General features: G+C 41.0%; 1 protein-coding gene across 1 annotated transcript; it reads right to left on the bottom strand.

Annotated features, from left to right (window-relative positions):
* Positions 1–567: 567 nt before the first annotated feature.
* LOC112230946 (crk-like protein) lies at positions 568–15,764 on the bottom strand. The gene is made up of 3 exons (XM_024397376.2): positions 14,554–15,764; positions 13,561–14,029; positions 568–2,637 (listed from the first exon to the last, which is right to left on the bottom strand). Exons 1-3 carry the CDS (start codon positions 14,862–14,864, stop codon positions 2,503–2,505), a joined length of 915 nt encoding a protein of 304 aa, XP_024253144.1. The 5' UTR covers positions 14,865–15,764; the 3' UTR covers positions 568–2,502.
* Positions 15,765–16,583: the final 819 nt, after the last annotated feature.

Genomic DNA, 16,583 nt, shown 5'->3' with positions numbered 1-16,583 from the left:
GTGGGGAGGCAGTAGCCTGGCATCCCTTTGCATCCATGAATACAGGTCATGTGAAATCCATAGAGTAGGACATAAATAATTCATTTCAATTGACTGATTTTCTTCTATGAACTAACTTGAAATTGTTGCATTTATATTTTTGTTCAGTATAATGCCCAAACTAAGATGATATTGAATGAATTGAGTACGTTTCTAAAAGTATACCCTATTAACATGAAACATGCATGTAGTAGACCTAAATGTACATATTTGGATACTGGTCATGTAAGGAGAAAAGAGACTAAACCTTGCCCTTTAAAAGTGTCTCTCTCTAGGTCAGTGCTGTGTGTGCAAGTTTTCTTTTATTAGCACTTCATTAACATTAATTAATTGCTTCCTTTCTCCTGGGCACAGCCACAATCAAAACTGGAACTAATAGAAATGAAGCAGAGAGCAAAAACATCCCACCCACCTACTCCTCTCCTGTTCCACTTTAACATACACATCCCCCCCACCCCATCTATGCTGAGCAGGAGACTTATTTGGGGCATTCGTATTCCCATCTCATAAGAAAGACATCAGAGCAACTTCAAAGAAGTAGATGTACATTTTATTGACTTGTTCTGTACATAAAGGGTCATACCAGCACGGGTGTTAACCATGGGAAATATTAACACATGTAAATGGTATAAGAAAATAAAAAGGCACAATTTTTCATTTTGAATTAAGAATACAACATGGAGGCTCTCTTAAACACGAGGGGAAAAGCACAGTAATACTTTTAATGCCTTGAGAGAAAAAAAATCTGAAGCAGGTTGAAAACATCTTCACCTAACAAAAACAAGAATTAGGATTGGTGTATTGCTTAATCAAATGGGTTAATATGAGAGGTTGGACAAGGAAAACCAAACTATATTTGAAAGAATTTATTCCACAGATAATGTAAAAAAAAAAAATATTAAAAAAGAAAAGTCTAATTCATACTTGGAGGAAATTAGAACTGACAAAGCAGCATTTGACCAGGAAGAAAAACCTCAAGGCCAATAAGTCATGCAGAGGCCACCAACAGGTATTTTTTCTCCCTTTTTAGAAAGCGACCTTCGGTCTAATTTTCAGTCTAACAGCTGGCTAACATAATAAACAAAAACAGTACAGTTGGGACACGATTGATAGCTGTACAATGGTATTACTCTACCCAATGAAAAAGCTCAGGGGGATTGAGGGAAAGCACTCAGGGAGAGTAAGTCTGTTTTCTTCTTTACAGCAGAGATCTAGTAGAGCACTTTATCAGCGCGTGCACATACACATACACACACCTGAGAGCAGGACAGCTCTGGCATCACAACATCAGACATACCAAAGACAACCATGTTGTCTGCCCAGAACCTGTGCTCGACAGTCAACACCATCTACAAACAAGACAAAAGTGTAACCAATCACCACCTTAGGGAACCTGGAGAGAGAGAGGAGAGGAAAGGATTGCTTGTGCGAAAGTTGCATTTTCAGTGAAAGGTATTGATGGGATGTCATTGGCCGGATGAAACCTTTGCCCGCCTCCCATGACCCATAACATTGGATGCAAGAGGCATCTGTCTCATAGAAAAGCCCTTACCCCTCAAAAGTATTTATAAGCCCTCTTATAACATTGGCTATAGCCTGGTCACAGCCATGCACTTACACTATGACAAACACCTTGCAGAACTCCTGAATTTATGGCACAAATAAAACAAAAAGATGTCATCACACATGGCCATTTCACATGTTGTCTTGGGAAAACATAAATAAGGGAACTCTGTCGACTAGGTTCATGTCACTGAGGCTGTGGGCTATTCCACAAGGCAGGATCCATGTGCGCTTGTCCTCCTGTCCCTGTCTTGACACAGGCTGAGCTGAAAAGAGACTGATCCTCACACACACAGCAGTTGCCCTAAACAAGTAATGGTCTACCGGTGTGTATGTGTGGCTGTGGTTAAGGTACAACAGTGAATGATTTTTTGGTGAGAGACAGTTAACTGGCTGGTTCTAACCTCAGGCCCCACCTGAAGCCCTCTATGCCATTGCTCTCCTGACCTCAGTCAGTTCATGTGATGTTCAGTCACCTTTCACCTCCCCCCCCCACTCTTTTTTGTTTTGTTTTACATTAACCTCCTCCAATCCACAAGATGAAACACACAAGCAAGCTCTCAACAAATTCCTAAGTCTTCAAATGTAACAAAATATCAACAACAAAAAAATGACCAGGTAAGACATGGCGTCGTGGGAGCCATGGCAACACACATTAAAGGACATAAAGGCAAAAACCACAGACCAAACTGTAACCAAGTTGGCGATGTAGGAGTTTAGTTAAGTCTGTAGCTGTAAACAGTCAGAAAGCTGCACGATGGTTGGCGTGACAATAACAGGGAGCGCTGCAGTATAGCCTCAAGCAGGCAAGCGCGTAACCGTGGTGACACTGGCAGGCGGGGTGGAGACAGCCAGCATTTTGGGTGTCACTGTGGAAGGGTTGGTTGGTTGGGGTCCAGGTCATTCACACTCATCTGGATTCAGGGGGTCTATTATTTTGACGTGGGTGAAGGGGAAGAGACCTCTCCGGCCGTTTACCTCTCCCTCCCACTGACCGCTGATGTTCATCCTCGTCACTTTGACTATATCACCCACCTGAGGAGAAATGGAGTATGGCGTTAGAAGAGAGTTTTCCTTAATAGCACAGAAAAATGGGGTGGAAAATGTAAGATAAGTGCCAACCGCAACCATCACATGATTTGGCCAAACCTTCATGTATTTGACACTGTACTATGGTTATGACAGGCTGAGCAGAAAGCCATAAATCAGATGCTTTGTGACACTGTGCGTGACCCCAAACTTCAGACCACATGCTATTTACTCAGGATTAAATGTGGAAAGTTGGCATTGTTAAGAGGAAGATTAAAACCTGAAAGTGGAGGGAAGGCTTTAGATGTTGTTGCAGAAACATTGGATCAGATGAGGCTTCATGGACATTGAAGTCATCCAGACCTATCTGAAATCGATAATCCTTCAGACAATTTCCTCAGCTTTAATACTGTCTTTTGCAATCAACGCATGCTCTTCTTGCATAGTGAAAGAACATGTTAATGTAGTCAACATTTAAAAAAGGTGCAATATGCACAAATCGCTCCATCATGTCCTGATTGCTAAAATTCTAATAGTAAGCTTAATTTCAGTTTGTGACAAAACAAGCAATGTATAGTGTAGAGAATCATTGTACCATATAAACCACTGTGAAATATATTGTGTACAAAAACTGAAAGTAAAAGTAGTAAACACTAAATTTAAAAACAGGAAGCATAGAAATGAGTACATAGAACTGATCTCCTGCTTAAGACTTGCTTTCAATGAAGAATGACAGATCTATAAATCACATTTAAGTGAATTGGGTCAGGTCGACCAAAAAGTTTTAGTAGAACTAATCTGACTACAAAGATTACAAAGTAATGGGTGAATGGGGTCCTGCATAACCACTGTGTAAAATCCCAATGTATAGGCTACTAGCACTTTCTTCATATCAGAAATTATTGTTGTGTGGTGATACAATTTTCCTAAACGGATTTTGCGAATGGTCCTTATCATTAATGTAAATTATGTTAAGAATAACTTTAATATATTTTCAATAATAAAACCTTAGCAATAACCAGATTTCAGTAAGCCTCTCTGTAAGAAGAGTGGGTGGGTGGTAGATCACAGGGTATATTCCTCCCTTCAGATAGAGTCAGAATAATGATTTTGCTTCCGGAAGCAGATAGGCCCCAAAATAGACTGCTGCTAAACTGTAGGTTTCTGCAGTAGGAAATGACCTACTCTAAGCAATTCAGAGAGTGAAAGAGATCACATTAGTGAGTGTGAGAGAGGAAGCGAGAGTGAGCGAGCGATGAGAAGACTAGAAAAAAAGAGACAGAAAGAGAGAGATGAAGTGTAAAAGACTAATAACAAAACACTTTACACATATGGACCAGTGGAGGCTCCTCAGAGGACTAGGGTTGACCCAATTTAGTCGACTGGTCAATTGTTTGGTTCAGCGAGAATTTGTGTGTCTTGATTGATACCTATCTCAGTGGACCAATCCATTGTGGAGGCCTCAGCGATACCACACCAGTATCACCAGCAGTACATTTACCGTTAATTCCCATAATTTCTCATCTACAATGTTTGGTAACCGTAATTTCTGTTATTGCATTCAATATATTATTAGAGTCTTTTAGCATTCTCATTTTTGGAATTGACACGTTTACAGAGCGCGCAACCTAGGCTACACTTGTGAGAAACAAATTTTGGTTAATTTCATTCCATTTACGTGTTGGCAATTTATTAATTGTTTTGTTTGGCGCGCTCCTGTCAATGTTGAGTAAGGTGCACCTGACTACTCATAGAAGTAGGCCTAGGCTACCAGGCCTGCGTGCAAACGTAGGCTTATAAATGTGCCCATTTGGGAATCTAATAGTATTTCTGACTGTCTTAACTCAGCACTACTGAGCTGTGGAGCCTATCAAAGTCATTTTTATCTTCACCTCAAACAGCAAGTAAACAAAGTCTGTGTATACATCCAATGACAATACTTCCTTAATGTAGAATATGAAAAAACATTCCAGCTCGCTCCCTTTCAATAACCACTGTGTGAAAGAGAAAATAAATGTAATGTTCTGAATCAGTGGGTGGAAACGGCAGAAAATATCTGATTACTTCTTATCCTACAACGCAAATAGCCTACAACTGTGCCTATCCGGAGCTCACCAGCATGGTTAACTGAGGGTCCAGAATATTTTAAACAATGTTGCAAGTTTGTTAGCACAAGCTTAAGGCTGGACCAAATTGATACAATGTTTCAAGTTCCTTGCAGACAAGCCATGAGTAGCTATCGGGGACAGCCCTAGGGAGGACTATACTCCTAGATGAATATCAGAAAAATTGTGAAATATATGTTTTAAAGTTAACCTTTTTAGATAGAACTATACTAAATATATTCACATCACCAAATAATTGATTAAAACACACTGTTAGGCAATGAAGGTCTACAGTAGCCTCAACAACACTGTAGGGTAGCACCATGGCGTGGCCAGAGGACAGCTAGCTTCTGTCCTCCTCTGGGTACATTGACTTCAATATAAACCTTAGGAGGCTCATGGCTTTCACCCCATTCCATAGACTTACACAGTGATTATGACAACGTCCGGAAGACGTCCTCCATCCGATCGGAGCGCTTGCAGCATGAACTAACATGTCCACCAAATCAAAAGATCAGCGAATCTAGTACTGAAAGCATAAGCTACAGCTAGCTTGCACTCCAGTGCATAAAATGTGGTGAGTAGTTGACTCAAAGAGAGAGAGAATGATAGTTGAACAGTTTTGAACAATTTCATTTATTCCCAAATTAAGGAGAAGCAGAGAGCTACAGAACCAGTCAAAAGTTTGGACACCTACTCATTCAAATGTTTCTTTATTTTTTTACAATTTTCTACATTGAAGAATTATTGTGAAGACATCAAAACCATAAAACACCACATAAGGAATCATGTATGTAGTAACTAAAAAGAAAAGTTTTAAACATATTTTAGATTCTTCTATGTAGCCACCCTTTGCCTTGATGACAGCTTGGCACTCTCACATCCAGCTTCATGAGGAAATGCTATTCCAACAGTCCTGAAAGAGTTTCCACATATGCTGAGCACTTGTTGACTCTTTTCCTTCACTCTGCGGTCCAACTCATCCCAAACCATCTCAATTGGGTCAGGTGATGGTGGAGGCCAGGTCATCTGATGCAGCACTCCATCAGGCTCCTTCTTGACCAAATAGCCTTTACACAGCCTGGAGGTGTGTTTTGGGTCATTGTCCTGTTGAAAAACAATCCAAACCAGCTGCACGCATGCGCCATCATGCAAACATTTATTTTGTCTCCCCACACCAAACACGACCACGACACGCAGGTTAAAATAATATGGTCAACCGAATCGTTTCTAGTCATCTCTCCTCCTCCCAGGCTATTTCATCGTTTAACCTATATGGTGATTGGCATCTAAACTTTCATAGTATTACCACGAAAACAATTCATCTTTCAATCACCCACATGGGTATATCCAATGAGGAGATGGCACGTGGGTATCTGCTTCTATAAACCAATGAGGAGATGGGAGAGGCAGGACTTGCGGCGCGATCTGCGTCAGAAATAGGAATTACTTATATTTTAGCCCTTGGCAACGCGGGCACGCGCGAGCAGTGTGGGTGCAATAATTGAATAACATAGATTTCTACATTTTTTTGCAATGCTCGCGCACGCGACACGAGCGGTGTGGTCAGCCTATAAGACCAAAAAAAGTGGGATGGAGCATCGCTGCAGAATGCGGTGGTAGCCATGCTGGTTAAGTGCACCTTGAAATCTAAATAAATCACTGACAGTGTCACCAGCAAAGCACCCCCATCTCCTCCATGCTTCACGGTGGGAACCATACATGCGGAGATGCTCCGTTCACCTAATCTGCGTCTCACAAAGACATGGCAGTTGGAACCAAAAGAGCTTGATGGTTTTTGCAACGGAACTTGAAGAAACTTCCAAAGTTCATGAAATGTTCCAGATTGAGTGACCTGTCTTAAAGTAATGTCTTAAAGTAATGGACTGTCATTTCTCTTTGCTTATTTGAGATGTTCTTGCCATAATATGGACAAGGTCTTTTACCAAATAGGGCTATCTTCTGTATACCACCTGTACCTTGTCACAACACAACTTATTGGCTCATTAAGAAGAAAATAAATTCCACAGATGAACTTTTAATTTCTAAAACGGTTTGAATTATGTCTGTGAGTATAACATAACTCATATAGCAGGCAAAAACCTGAGAAATTCCACTTCCTGTTTTTTTTTCTTCTTTCTGGGGGCGGCAGATTTTCAACCATGCTCTCATTGAAATTACAGCGAGATATGGATGAGTTTTCACTTCCTACGCCTTCCACTAGATGTCAACAGTCAATTGAACTTTGTCTGATGACTATAATGTGAAGGGGGGGGTCGAATGAGACCGGAAATAGTCACCACTGCCACGAGTTGACCATGCATTCACCATACGCGTTCACAGGGGAAGGCCCTTCAGATTCCCCCGGTCATCTGAAGTCATTCTAATTCTCCGGTTGGAACGTTATTCAAGATATATGTAAACAACATTCTAAAGCTTGATTCAGTACATCGCTTGACATGTTTCTACTGACTGTTATGGAACTTTTGGACTTTTCGTCACGTTATAGTGGACGCGCTTTGCGACTTTGGAATTGTTTACCAAACGCGCTAACCAAAGTAGCTAATTGGACATAAATAACGGACATTTTCGAACAAATCAAGCATTTATTGTGGACCTGGGATTCCTACGACTGCATTCTAAGGTAAAGAAACATTTATCATGTATTTTCTGGTTTCTGTTGACTAATACATGGCGGCTAATTTGGTTAGTGTTCTGAGCTCCGTCTCAGATTATTGCATGGGTTGCTTTTTCCGTAAACCTTTTTTGAAATCTGACACAGCGGTTGCATTAACCTCTTGGCACTATTTTTATTTTTGGAAAAATAACATTCCCAAAGTAAACGGCCTATTTCTCAGGACCAGATGCTAGAATATGCATATAATTGACAGCTTAGGATAGAAAACTCTAAAGTTTCCAAAACTGTAGAAATATTGTCTGTGAGGATAACAGAACTGATATTGCAGGCAAAAGCCTGAGAAAAATCCAATCAGGAAGACACTCTTATTTAGAAAGCTCTGTGTTCCTATGCATCCCTATTGACCATTGAAAGGGATATCAACCAGATTCCTTTTTCTATGGCTTCCCTAAGGTGTCTAGAGCCTTTAGACATAGTTTCAGGCCTTTATTTTGAAGAACGAGCATGAACGACCACATTACGCAAGTGGTCAGGTGGGGGCTCTCAGAGTGATTTTTGCACAAAAGAGAGAGGCGGCCATTGTTCCTCCCGGTCCTAGTGAAAAGCCAACTGTCCCGGTTGATATATTATCGAATAGATATTTGAAAAACACCTTGAGGTTTGATTATAAAAAAACGTTTGACATGTTTCTGTCGACGTTATGGATATAATTTGGATTTTTTGTCTGCGTTGTCATGACCGCTATTTCCGGTGTATTCCTGGGCATAACGCACCAAACTAACGGAGGTATTTGGATATAAAAAATATCTTTATGGAACAAAAAGGAACATTTCCTGTCTAACTGGGAGTCACGTGAGTGAAAACATCCAAAGATCAAAAGGTAAACGGTTAATTTGATTGCTTTTCTGATTTTCGTGACCAAGCTTCCTGATGCTAAGTGTACATAATGCTATGCTATCGATAAACTTACACAAACGCTTGTTTTGATTTCACTGTAAAGCATCATTTCAAAATCTGAGACAGGGTGATGAACAAAAGGCTAAGCTGTGTTTCACTATATTTCACTTGAAAATTTGAGTAATATTTTTTTGACTGTTGCGCTATGCTATTCAGCGTTGCTGATGACAAATATACCGGATGCAGGATGGGTAGTTCTAAGAGGGAGAGGTATATCTATAATTCCATGTGTATAACTTGTATTATCATCAACATTTATGATGAGTATTTCTGTTGAAACGATGTGGCTATGCAAAATCACTTGATGTTTTTGGAACTAGTGAATCTAATACGCCAATGTAAACTCAGATTTTTATATATAAATATGAACTTTATCAAACAAAACATGCATCTATTGTGTAACATGAAGTCCTATGAGTGTCATCTGATGAAGATAAAATTAATCACTAACCTTGAATTATCTTTATTTCTGCTTTTTGTGAATGCTATATTTAGCTGGAAAATGGCTGTGCTTATTATGGTTTGGTGGAGACCTAACATAATCGTTTGTAGTGCTTTTGCTGAAAAGCATATTTGAAATCGGACACTTTGGTGGGATTAACAACGAGAATGACTTTAAAATGGGATGAGACACATGTATACGTTTTAGGAATTGTAATTATGAGATTTCTGTGGTTTGAATATGACGCCCTCTATTTTCACTGGTAGTTGTCATATCGATCCCGTTAGCGGGATTGCAGCCATAACAAGTAACAAGGCACACCTGTTAATTGAAATGCATTCCAGGGGACTGCCTCACAAAGCTGGTTGAGAGAACGCCAAGAGTACACAAAGCTGTCAAGGAAATGGTTGGCTACTTTGAAGAATCTCAAATATATTTTGATGTTTAACACTTTTTTGGTTACTACATGATTCCATATGTGTTACTTCATCGTTTTTATGTCTTCACTATTATTCTACAATGTAGAAAATAGTAACAATAAAGAAAAACCCTGGAATGAGTAGGTGTGTCAACTTTTGACTGGTACTATATACTGAACAAATAGACAAAAGCAACAAGTAAAAAGTGTTGGTCCCATGTTTCATGGGCTGACATAAAAGATAGGAGAAATGTTTCATACTCACAAAAATCTAATTTCTCTCAAATGTTGTGCACAAATTTGTTTACATCCCTGTTAGTGAGCATTTGTCCTTTGCCAAGATATACCAGCCACCTGACAGGGGTGGCATAGCTAGAATTGGACTAAACGGCATGCCCATTACACAGGTGCACCTTGTGCGGGGGGGGGGGGCAATAAAAGGCCACTCTAAAATGTGCAGTTGCGTCACAACACAGGTGTCTCAAGTTCAGGGAGCGTGAAATTGGCATGATGACTGCAGAGCTGTTGCCAAAGATTTTAATGTTAATTTCTCTACAGAGAATTGGGCAGTACATCCAACCGGCATCACAACCGCAGACCACGTGTAAACACGCCAGCCCAGGACCTCCACATCCGGCTTCTTCACCTGCAGGATCGTCTGAGACCAGCCACCTGGACAGCTGATGAAACTGTGGGTTTGCACAACTGAAGAATTTCTGCACGAAGTGTCAGAAACCATCTCAGGGAAGCTCATCTGTGTACTCGTCGTCTCGCCAGGGTCTTGATGTCAACGTTGTGAAAAGAGTGCCCCATGGTGGCAGTGGGGTTATGGTATTGGCAGGCATGAGCTACGGACAACGAACACAATTGCATTTTATCAATGGCATACTGAATGCACAGAGATACTGTGACGAGATCCTGAAGCCCATTGTCGTGCCATTCATCCGCCGACATCACCTCATTTTTCAGCATGATAATGCACAGCCCCAAGTTACAAGGATCTGTACACATATTGTGGATACAGACAATGTACCAGTTCTTACTTGGCTTGCGTACTCACCAGACATGTCACCCATTGAGCATGTTTGGGATGCTCTGGATCAACATGTATCAACAGTGCGATCCAGTTCCCGCCAATATCCAGAAACTTTGCACAGACATTGATCAGGAGTGGGACAACTTTCCACAGGCCACAATCAACAGCCTGATCAACTCTATGCGAAGGAGATGTGTTGCGTTGCATGAGGCAAATGGTGGTCACACCAGATAATGACTTGTTTTCTGATCCACGCCCCTACTTTAAAAAAAAGAAGGTACCAACAGATAAATATCTGTATTCCCAGTCAAATGAAATCCATAGAGGTGGGCCTAATGAAATTATTTAAATTGACTGATTTCCTTATATGAAGTGTAACTTTGTCAAATATTTTAATTGTTGCATGTTGCGGTTTATTTTTTTGTTCAGTGTAGCTGCGAAAAGGAATTATATATACACACAATGAGCAAAGTGATCATGCTGTTTTTATGTGGCTGCTATGAAAGTGAACTGTGTTTGCATGTCATCAGGGGTGTATTCATTCCACTGATTCTGTTGAAAAATGTTTCTTAAACAAAAGCAGATAAAAATACCTGAATTTGTCCAACAGAAACTCACTGTTGATTACACCCTAGATCAGCTAGATGCAGGCAAGAGTGTGCAAAGCAGTATTGAATGTGTCACTATCACCTTGATTATTCAAAATTCTCTAGACCTGTGTACCTACGTTATAAACTTTAATTCATAAGCTAGGTTGTAGCAACCTGATAATGTGTAACACAAAGCTAACACAATATCATGTAGTAGCCTAAACCTATCCATGTTACAGACTTAGGTGAATGGAATATGAATACGTCAACCAATATGCTGTAATAGAAATGGCATGCTAGAAAGACCATGCTCATAAATGCTTAAAGTGTGTGTATGAAGAGTGGATGTGTGATGAGTGGGTGTTTAAGGACAGTGCAGCAACACCAGGGGGAAGTCCCCAACAGACTTGTACCCACCAGAGGCCTGCTGTGGAAACACGGATGCACCATGAGCAGAATCTCTAAATGAGAGATGGTTTACTTTAGTGTGGAGGTCTAGTTCTAGCTACTGATGACTAATGCTGCAGATCTCTCCCTCTGAAAATGTGCACTATGACTAATAGCACATTTGACAACATGCTAATCTCCAATCAAAATACTGCAACAGTCGAGGCCTGTGGGTGAAAGGAGACTGGACATTACCTACAGATGTTCATACCAAACCAATACATTCAAAGTCATGAAATAAGTCACCTGAGTTAAGAGTGACCATTGCCTCAGGTGGTGTGATGGAAACTATATTCAGAGTCAGAGAGACGAGGACCAAATCTGAGAGATTCTGATGTGGAGCCACAGCAGTTTCCATGATTAAATCAGATGACTTAATCCAAGGTGGTGGAAGCTACCGTAATACCCCATTTTTCTCCACTGACTCAAGCTATGTTTAATTCTGGGGGAGGATGGTAATCCAAGGCATTAGTCAGCCTTGCTCTAGTTTGTGAAAGTGGTGGTGCAATTCACACAACCCGGCTCTCTTTCTGGCAAATGGGAATTTAAATGCAAACCTTCCATCTGCTCTGGAGGATACATGATGAGAACAAACTGACCTGACTCACAAAACACATCCCTCTAATGATTGAATAATCTCAGGATTTCTCTCTCACTCTCAGAGCAAGAGGTCTACAGAGAATAATCAAGAGAGTTGACTTCAATGGTTAAACAGATCAAAAATTAAGTTTGAGTGGTGGCGTTAGATACCCACTTGGCATGTCATCGGCCCTAGCTTCCCCCTGTGGGGTACCTGTCCATCAGGGGTGATCTTTGGGAGAGCGGGAGCCAGGGTTGGGCATTATCCAAATTTTCATATTCTCATGCAGTCCTTCCACTCATACCGGGATTTACAGTATTACCGGCTTAGTACACAAGGGGTCACCAAAACTCAAAAAAGCCTATTACCAGAATGCTAACAAAATCAGCACAAGTAATAATGAATTTCCATGGAGGCTGCTAAGCTAAATATGCTCATGAGCGCAAGCAAAAATAAACGAATTGCAAAAACAGGCAATCATCTTATAAAGTGGGTGTCACTAGGGCAATGGCCATTCTAACAAAAGACAGCGCTCTAGCTGATGTGTAGCTACTTTTCTGGGTGTAGCTAGCTTACTTTTCTCTGCTAAAACATTTTGAAATGTAGCTGTTTACATTTTTTTCTATGATACACATTAGAAATATGATGGCCACGCATCGTGTTTGGCAAAAAAAAAAAAAAAAAACCTTGCTTTTTCATTATAAGCTCATTTACTTGTGTAGCTGCCAGCCAAATAGTGTTGCACTTCTGTTGGCATCTGGTGACAATGAAGCTATTTTCTGCCAAATGTGTTGCACTAATATATTTTCTGTGAAGATAAACTATAGTTGCACATCCATGATCACTCTATTGAAGCAAAAAAAAAAACTGACTTTCGATATAAAATGCACTCCTGTCATACACAGCTGGACTTGCTCCCACTTTCATTGCCCCCCACTTTCTCCCATTGTGCTATTTACAAACAAACATGACTGGCTCAACTGTTCTGGAGAACTACAGTAAGCTTCAAAATGTAAAATAATGTGACAGGTGAAATGAAGAACGCGATCTGCTTTATCTTCTAACGCATTGTACAATTTGACTGCAGGTATTTACTTAAAAAGTAGCTAACAATAAAGAAGTGTATTGAAAAACAGTTTCAACAGCATTGAAAAACCACCTTGTGGCTATTTCCAAATACCCCCGGTATGTGGTATACCGCCCAAGCCTTGCGGGTGGCTCTTGAGGATGAGCTTAACAAATAGAGAGAGGAGTCCAGAGAACTCAAAGCCACCCACCGCCACCCTCAGCATTTATACTCCAAAAAAAGCTGACAACTTTGCGCTTCCTCACAAAATATCTACACAGACTGATTGATGGAATCTATACCACTGGTCAGGAGAAGAGAGCAGAGAATAGGAGGAGAAAGGGGAGGAAAGGAGATTACTTAAAAATGAGGGATGCAAGACAGAATATGCTTGCTGCATCAGAACTGTCTCAAACGCAACTGTATTTAAATGACCTGATACATAATATTTGGCACAATGTGTACTGTGGCTGCAGGCTATAGTTCCTGACAAACTACAATGCAGCTTCCACAGTACTAGCTCATTAAATCTAATAAAATGTACACAACATAGTGAACCAACTAATCAAATATGAGAATAGGGGACAACTGGGAGCATTTAGGCCTCCCTTCACAAAGCCATACTAGAACAGAAAGTGAGGAACTCCTACCTCTAGAGCCAGGGCAGTCTTGTCATATGCACAGGGTACTCGTTTCTGAATGGCCTTAGCCACGACTGGCCCGTTCTGCATGGAGGGTAGGGGGGTGATGACTGCTCCAGGGGTGCCAGGAGGCAGGGGCGAGGGCGTCTGAGGCTGGGCGTAAGCGTGGGCCGGCTCTGGGATGCCATAGCTGTTGGAGTTGCGGGAGCTGTGAGGGGGCTGGCCAGGGTGAGGGGAGGGTCGCACCAGCTTTTCCACATAGGGCACAGGGATCATGCCCACTCGGCCCTCCTTGCTCTTGGCGCTCCACCACTGCTCCTCAGGCTTCTCCAGGATGATCAGGATCTCACCCTTTTTGAAGGGCAGGTCCTCAGTGTCGCTGCCCGTGAAGTCGTACAGAGTTCGCACGTACTCCAGGTTGTCCTCTAGACCCCCCATCGTCTGAATGGGTCCGGTGCCTATCGCTGTGTTAGGGTACCTGGGCAGGAGGGTGAGCATAAAATACAGATTAACATGTAGATTTTCAAAAGACTGTTTCAAGATAATATTAACAAGTTTTACTGCTGAACTACTGAAACCATCAGCTGACAAGCTGGAAATATATACATTCCTCTCACAAAACAGCAGTCACTACTGTTTTTAAAGTGTGACCCTCTTTGTGAACACACAACTAGACAAGGTTCAAATGGTTATGCAGCAACAATAACTCAAACTGGCAGAAGCACTGGAAGGAACTACACAATTCCTTGTTACACTTGTCATTACAAGAGAGGTCAATCAGGTCACTTATTCATTAAGTATAAGCCTAGTAGCCTATAGTTTGTGATTGAAATGTGGTACAACCATCAGAATCGGTTTCTAATAGGTCAATCACATATCAGGAAATGTGTCAAATAATTGGAATTCTAAATATCTTGCAAACCTAAGTCCTAATTGCATTTAACTGCATTCCTTTGAGTGGTTTGTGGTCGCAGGTGCAGCCTGTGAATGACAGTTCCTTACCTGGGGGCAGGTTCTATCAGTGTAGTCGTATCCAGGTAGTGGATTTTGTAGAATTCCAAAAGAGCTGGGAGGTGCTCGAATTCTTGGTCACCGATCTTGAACCTCTTGCTTGGCAAGGAGTTGATGATATAGTGGGACACTTTGGAGTTTTCAGATACTGACAGCACATAGTCGCCAGGGCAGGTAGAGGAATCCCGAACCAAAAACATGCCATGCCTCTGTCCTTGTAATCTATTCTGCGCCTCCTGTCTCGACACCGGCCCAAAATACCAACTGGACCGGTCCGATGAATCAAACCGTGCAGATGACATATTTGATCTAAATTAAATTAACTCAAAATAGAAATAACAAATATATTAGTTTAAACAATAAATAAATTAAAATACACTAGTTACCTAAATAAGCTAGATCGATAACGATGCGAAACAGATTTTCACAACTAAAGGTTGAAGATCCAGGGCAGGGCAAGCCGTGGCCCTATACTCGTCTTGAATCAATTTCTAGCCGAAGGCTGCAGGTTTCAACTAGCTACATCCAATAGAAACGTTACCTGGCGTTTCAGAGACAGGCTGTGACTAGCTTGAGCCAACTTCGAAGCATAATGTTTCTACGTTTATTGTCAATGATAAATGCCAGATCTCGGTGTCAAACTACGAGAAGTGACACACATTTAGAATGCCTGGCTGCAACAATGATCAATCAAGGTTCCCCTTTTCGTTCCCTCTTCCGAAAAAAATATAATCGTATCTATGTCATGAAACAATATATATCCAGTCACTGTCTAAATGAGAACAGAAAAGGTCGCCTCACTACTAGATTAAACGAATCTCCATATCGAAACAATGTTGCAAATAGCTGCGCGCTGGAGCCTAAATTGTAATTGTTGAATTTCTTGGTCGAACATTGGCACGATTCGCGGAAATATATTTTAAAAATCCTATTCTGGAGTCCCGACAGACTTTTGAGGCAGTAACAAAAATGGCGGCCTGCAACACGTCTTCACACAAAATTAATTTACTAAATAGTGACTCCGCTCCAATGCATGCATTTTTAGCAACAAAAATGTAGAGTTTGTTGCGTATATTTGTATCCTCTGGAAAGTTTAATAATAGGGTCCCTCTATAATTGTCTTTCCCTTCTTTATACTCGGCTCCACTCCTCCTGCCTGATGGAGTCCGAGACCGAAAAATGGCGGCTAGAGGGCGGGTCTGTGCGCTCCCAGTCTTTCGAGTTCTACTAGCTAGCACAGCCACAAAGTCAAAGGGGCTAATATTTTATTTATTTAAATAAAAACAAACATTTGCTTTTTAGTCTTCACGATTGTGTTTAAAATCATATGTTAAGAAAATAAATTGTAGAAATAGGTGGAGTGTATATGATTGTGGCAACCAAGTATATTTTCACGTCACTGACACCTCGCGCGAGCTCTACAGAAGAGGAAGACAGAGGCCCAACTCGACGGGAAATCTTTCTTCCTCCAGCAGGTAGCGTTTTTCCGTTGTTTCGCCCACCAAGCAAAGAGTTTTGTTTGGAGGTCAATAGTGGTTTCCATCCAATTGGCGACAGATTTTCATGCGAATATTCTAAAATCCGCATAAAAATCATATGCGCATTTCCCCATCAAACATGTGGATACAAGTATGTGCGTGAGGAAGTAGGGCACATTAAACTATATTTTGCGGGTGAATTCGGATGTTCTAAATATAAAATTAGATTCCATCGCATTTTCAAATCTATCTCACAAAAAATGTTGGGTTTATATAGCGAGTGTGCCACCTCCGGTATTGGCAGTTAAATTCTTGCCAATATTGCGTGTATAGCCTTCATGATGAGATTATTATGGACAAAAGAGAGATTATTTTGTCAAATGGCAACCAAACATCGATTATCATGTCACCAGAATAAGACCCTCGATATTTATTGGAAAGGACCATCAACCTCATCACCTTGCACTTTCACCACCATGTGAAGTTCATCATCATTTAGTTCGTATGTAGCCTAATAAACTGCATGCTTTACTGATGAGTCGT

The sequence above is a fragment of the Oncorhynchus tshawytscha genome, linkage group LG33 (assembly GCF_018296145.1).
Source record: "Oncorhynchus tshawytscha isolate Ot180627B linkage group LG33, Otsh_v2.0, whole genome shotgun sequence".
Classification (NCBI taxonomy): domain Eukaryota; kingdom Metazoa; phylum Chordata; class Actinopteri; order Salmoniformes; family Salmonidae; genus Oncorhynchus; species Oncorhynchus tshawytscha.
Note: the sequence above shows the minus strand (reverse complement) of the source record. Positions and strands in the feature narration are given on the sequence as shown.

What these genes read in the sequence shown, in the direction of transcription:
- LOC112230946 (XM_024397376.2), bottom strand. Translation starts at nt 14,864, where the DNA reads ATGTCATCTGCACGGTTTGATTCATCGGACCGGTCCAGTTGGTATTTT. An exon ending in CTGATAGAACCTGCCCCCAG is followed by an intron (nt 14,030 to 14,553) that starts GTAAGGAACTGT and finishes CCTCCTGCCCAG; the next exon opens with GTACCCTAACACAGCGATAG. An exon ending in AGACTGCCCTGGCTCTAGAG is followed by an intron (nt 2,638 to 13,560) that starts GTAGGAGTTCCT and finishes ATTTCTCCTCAG; the next exon opens with GTGGGTGATATAGTCAAAGT.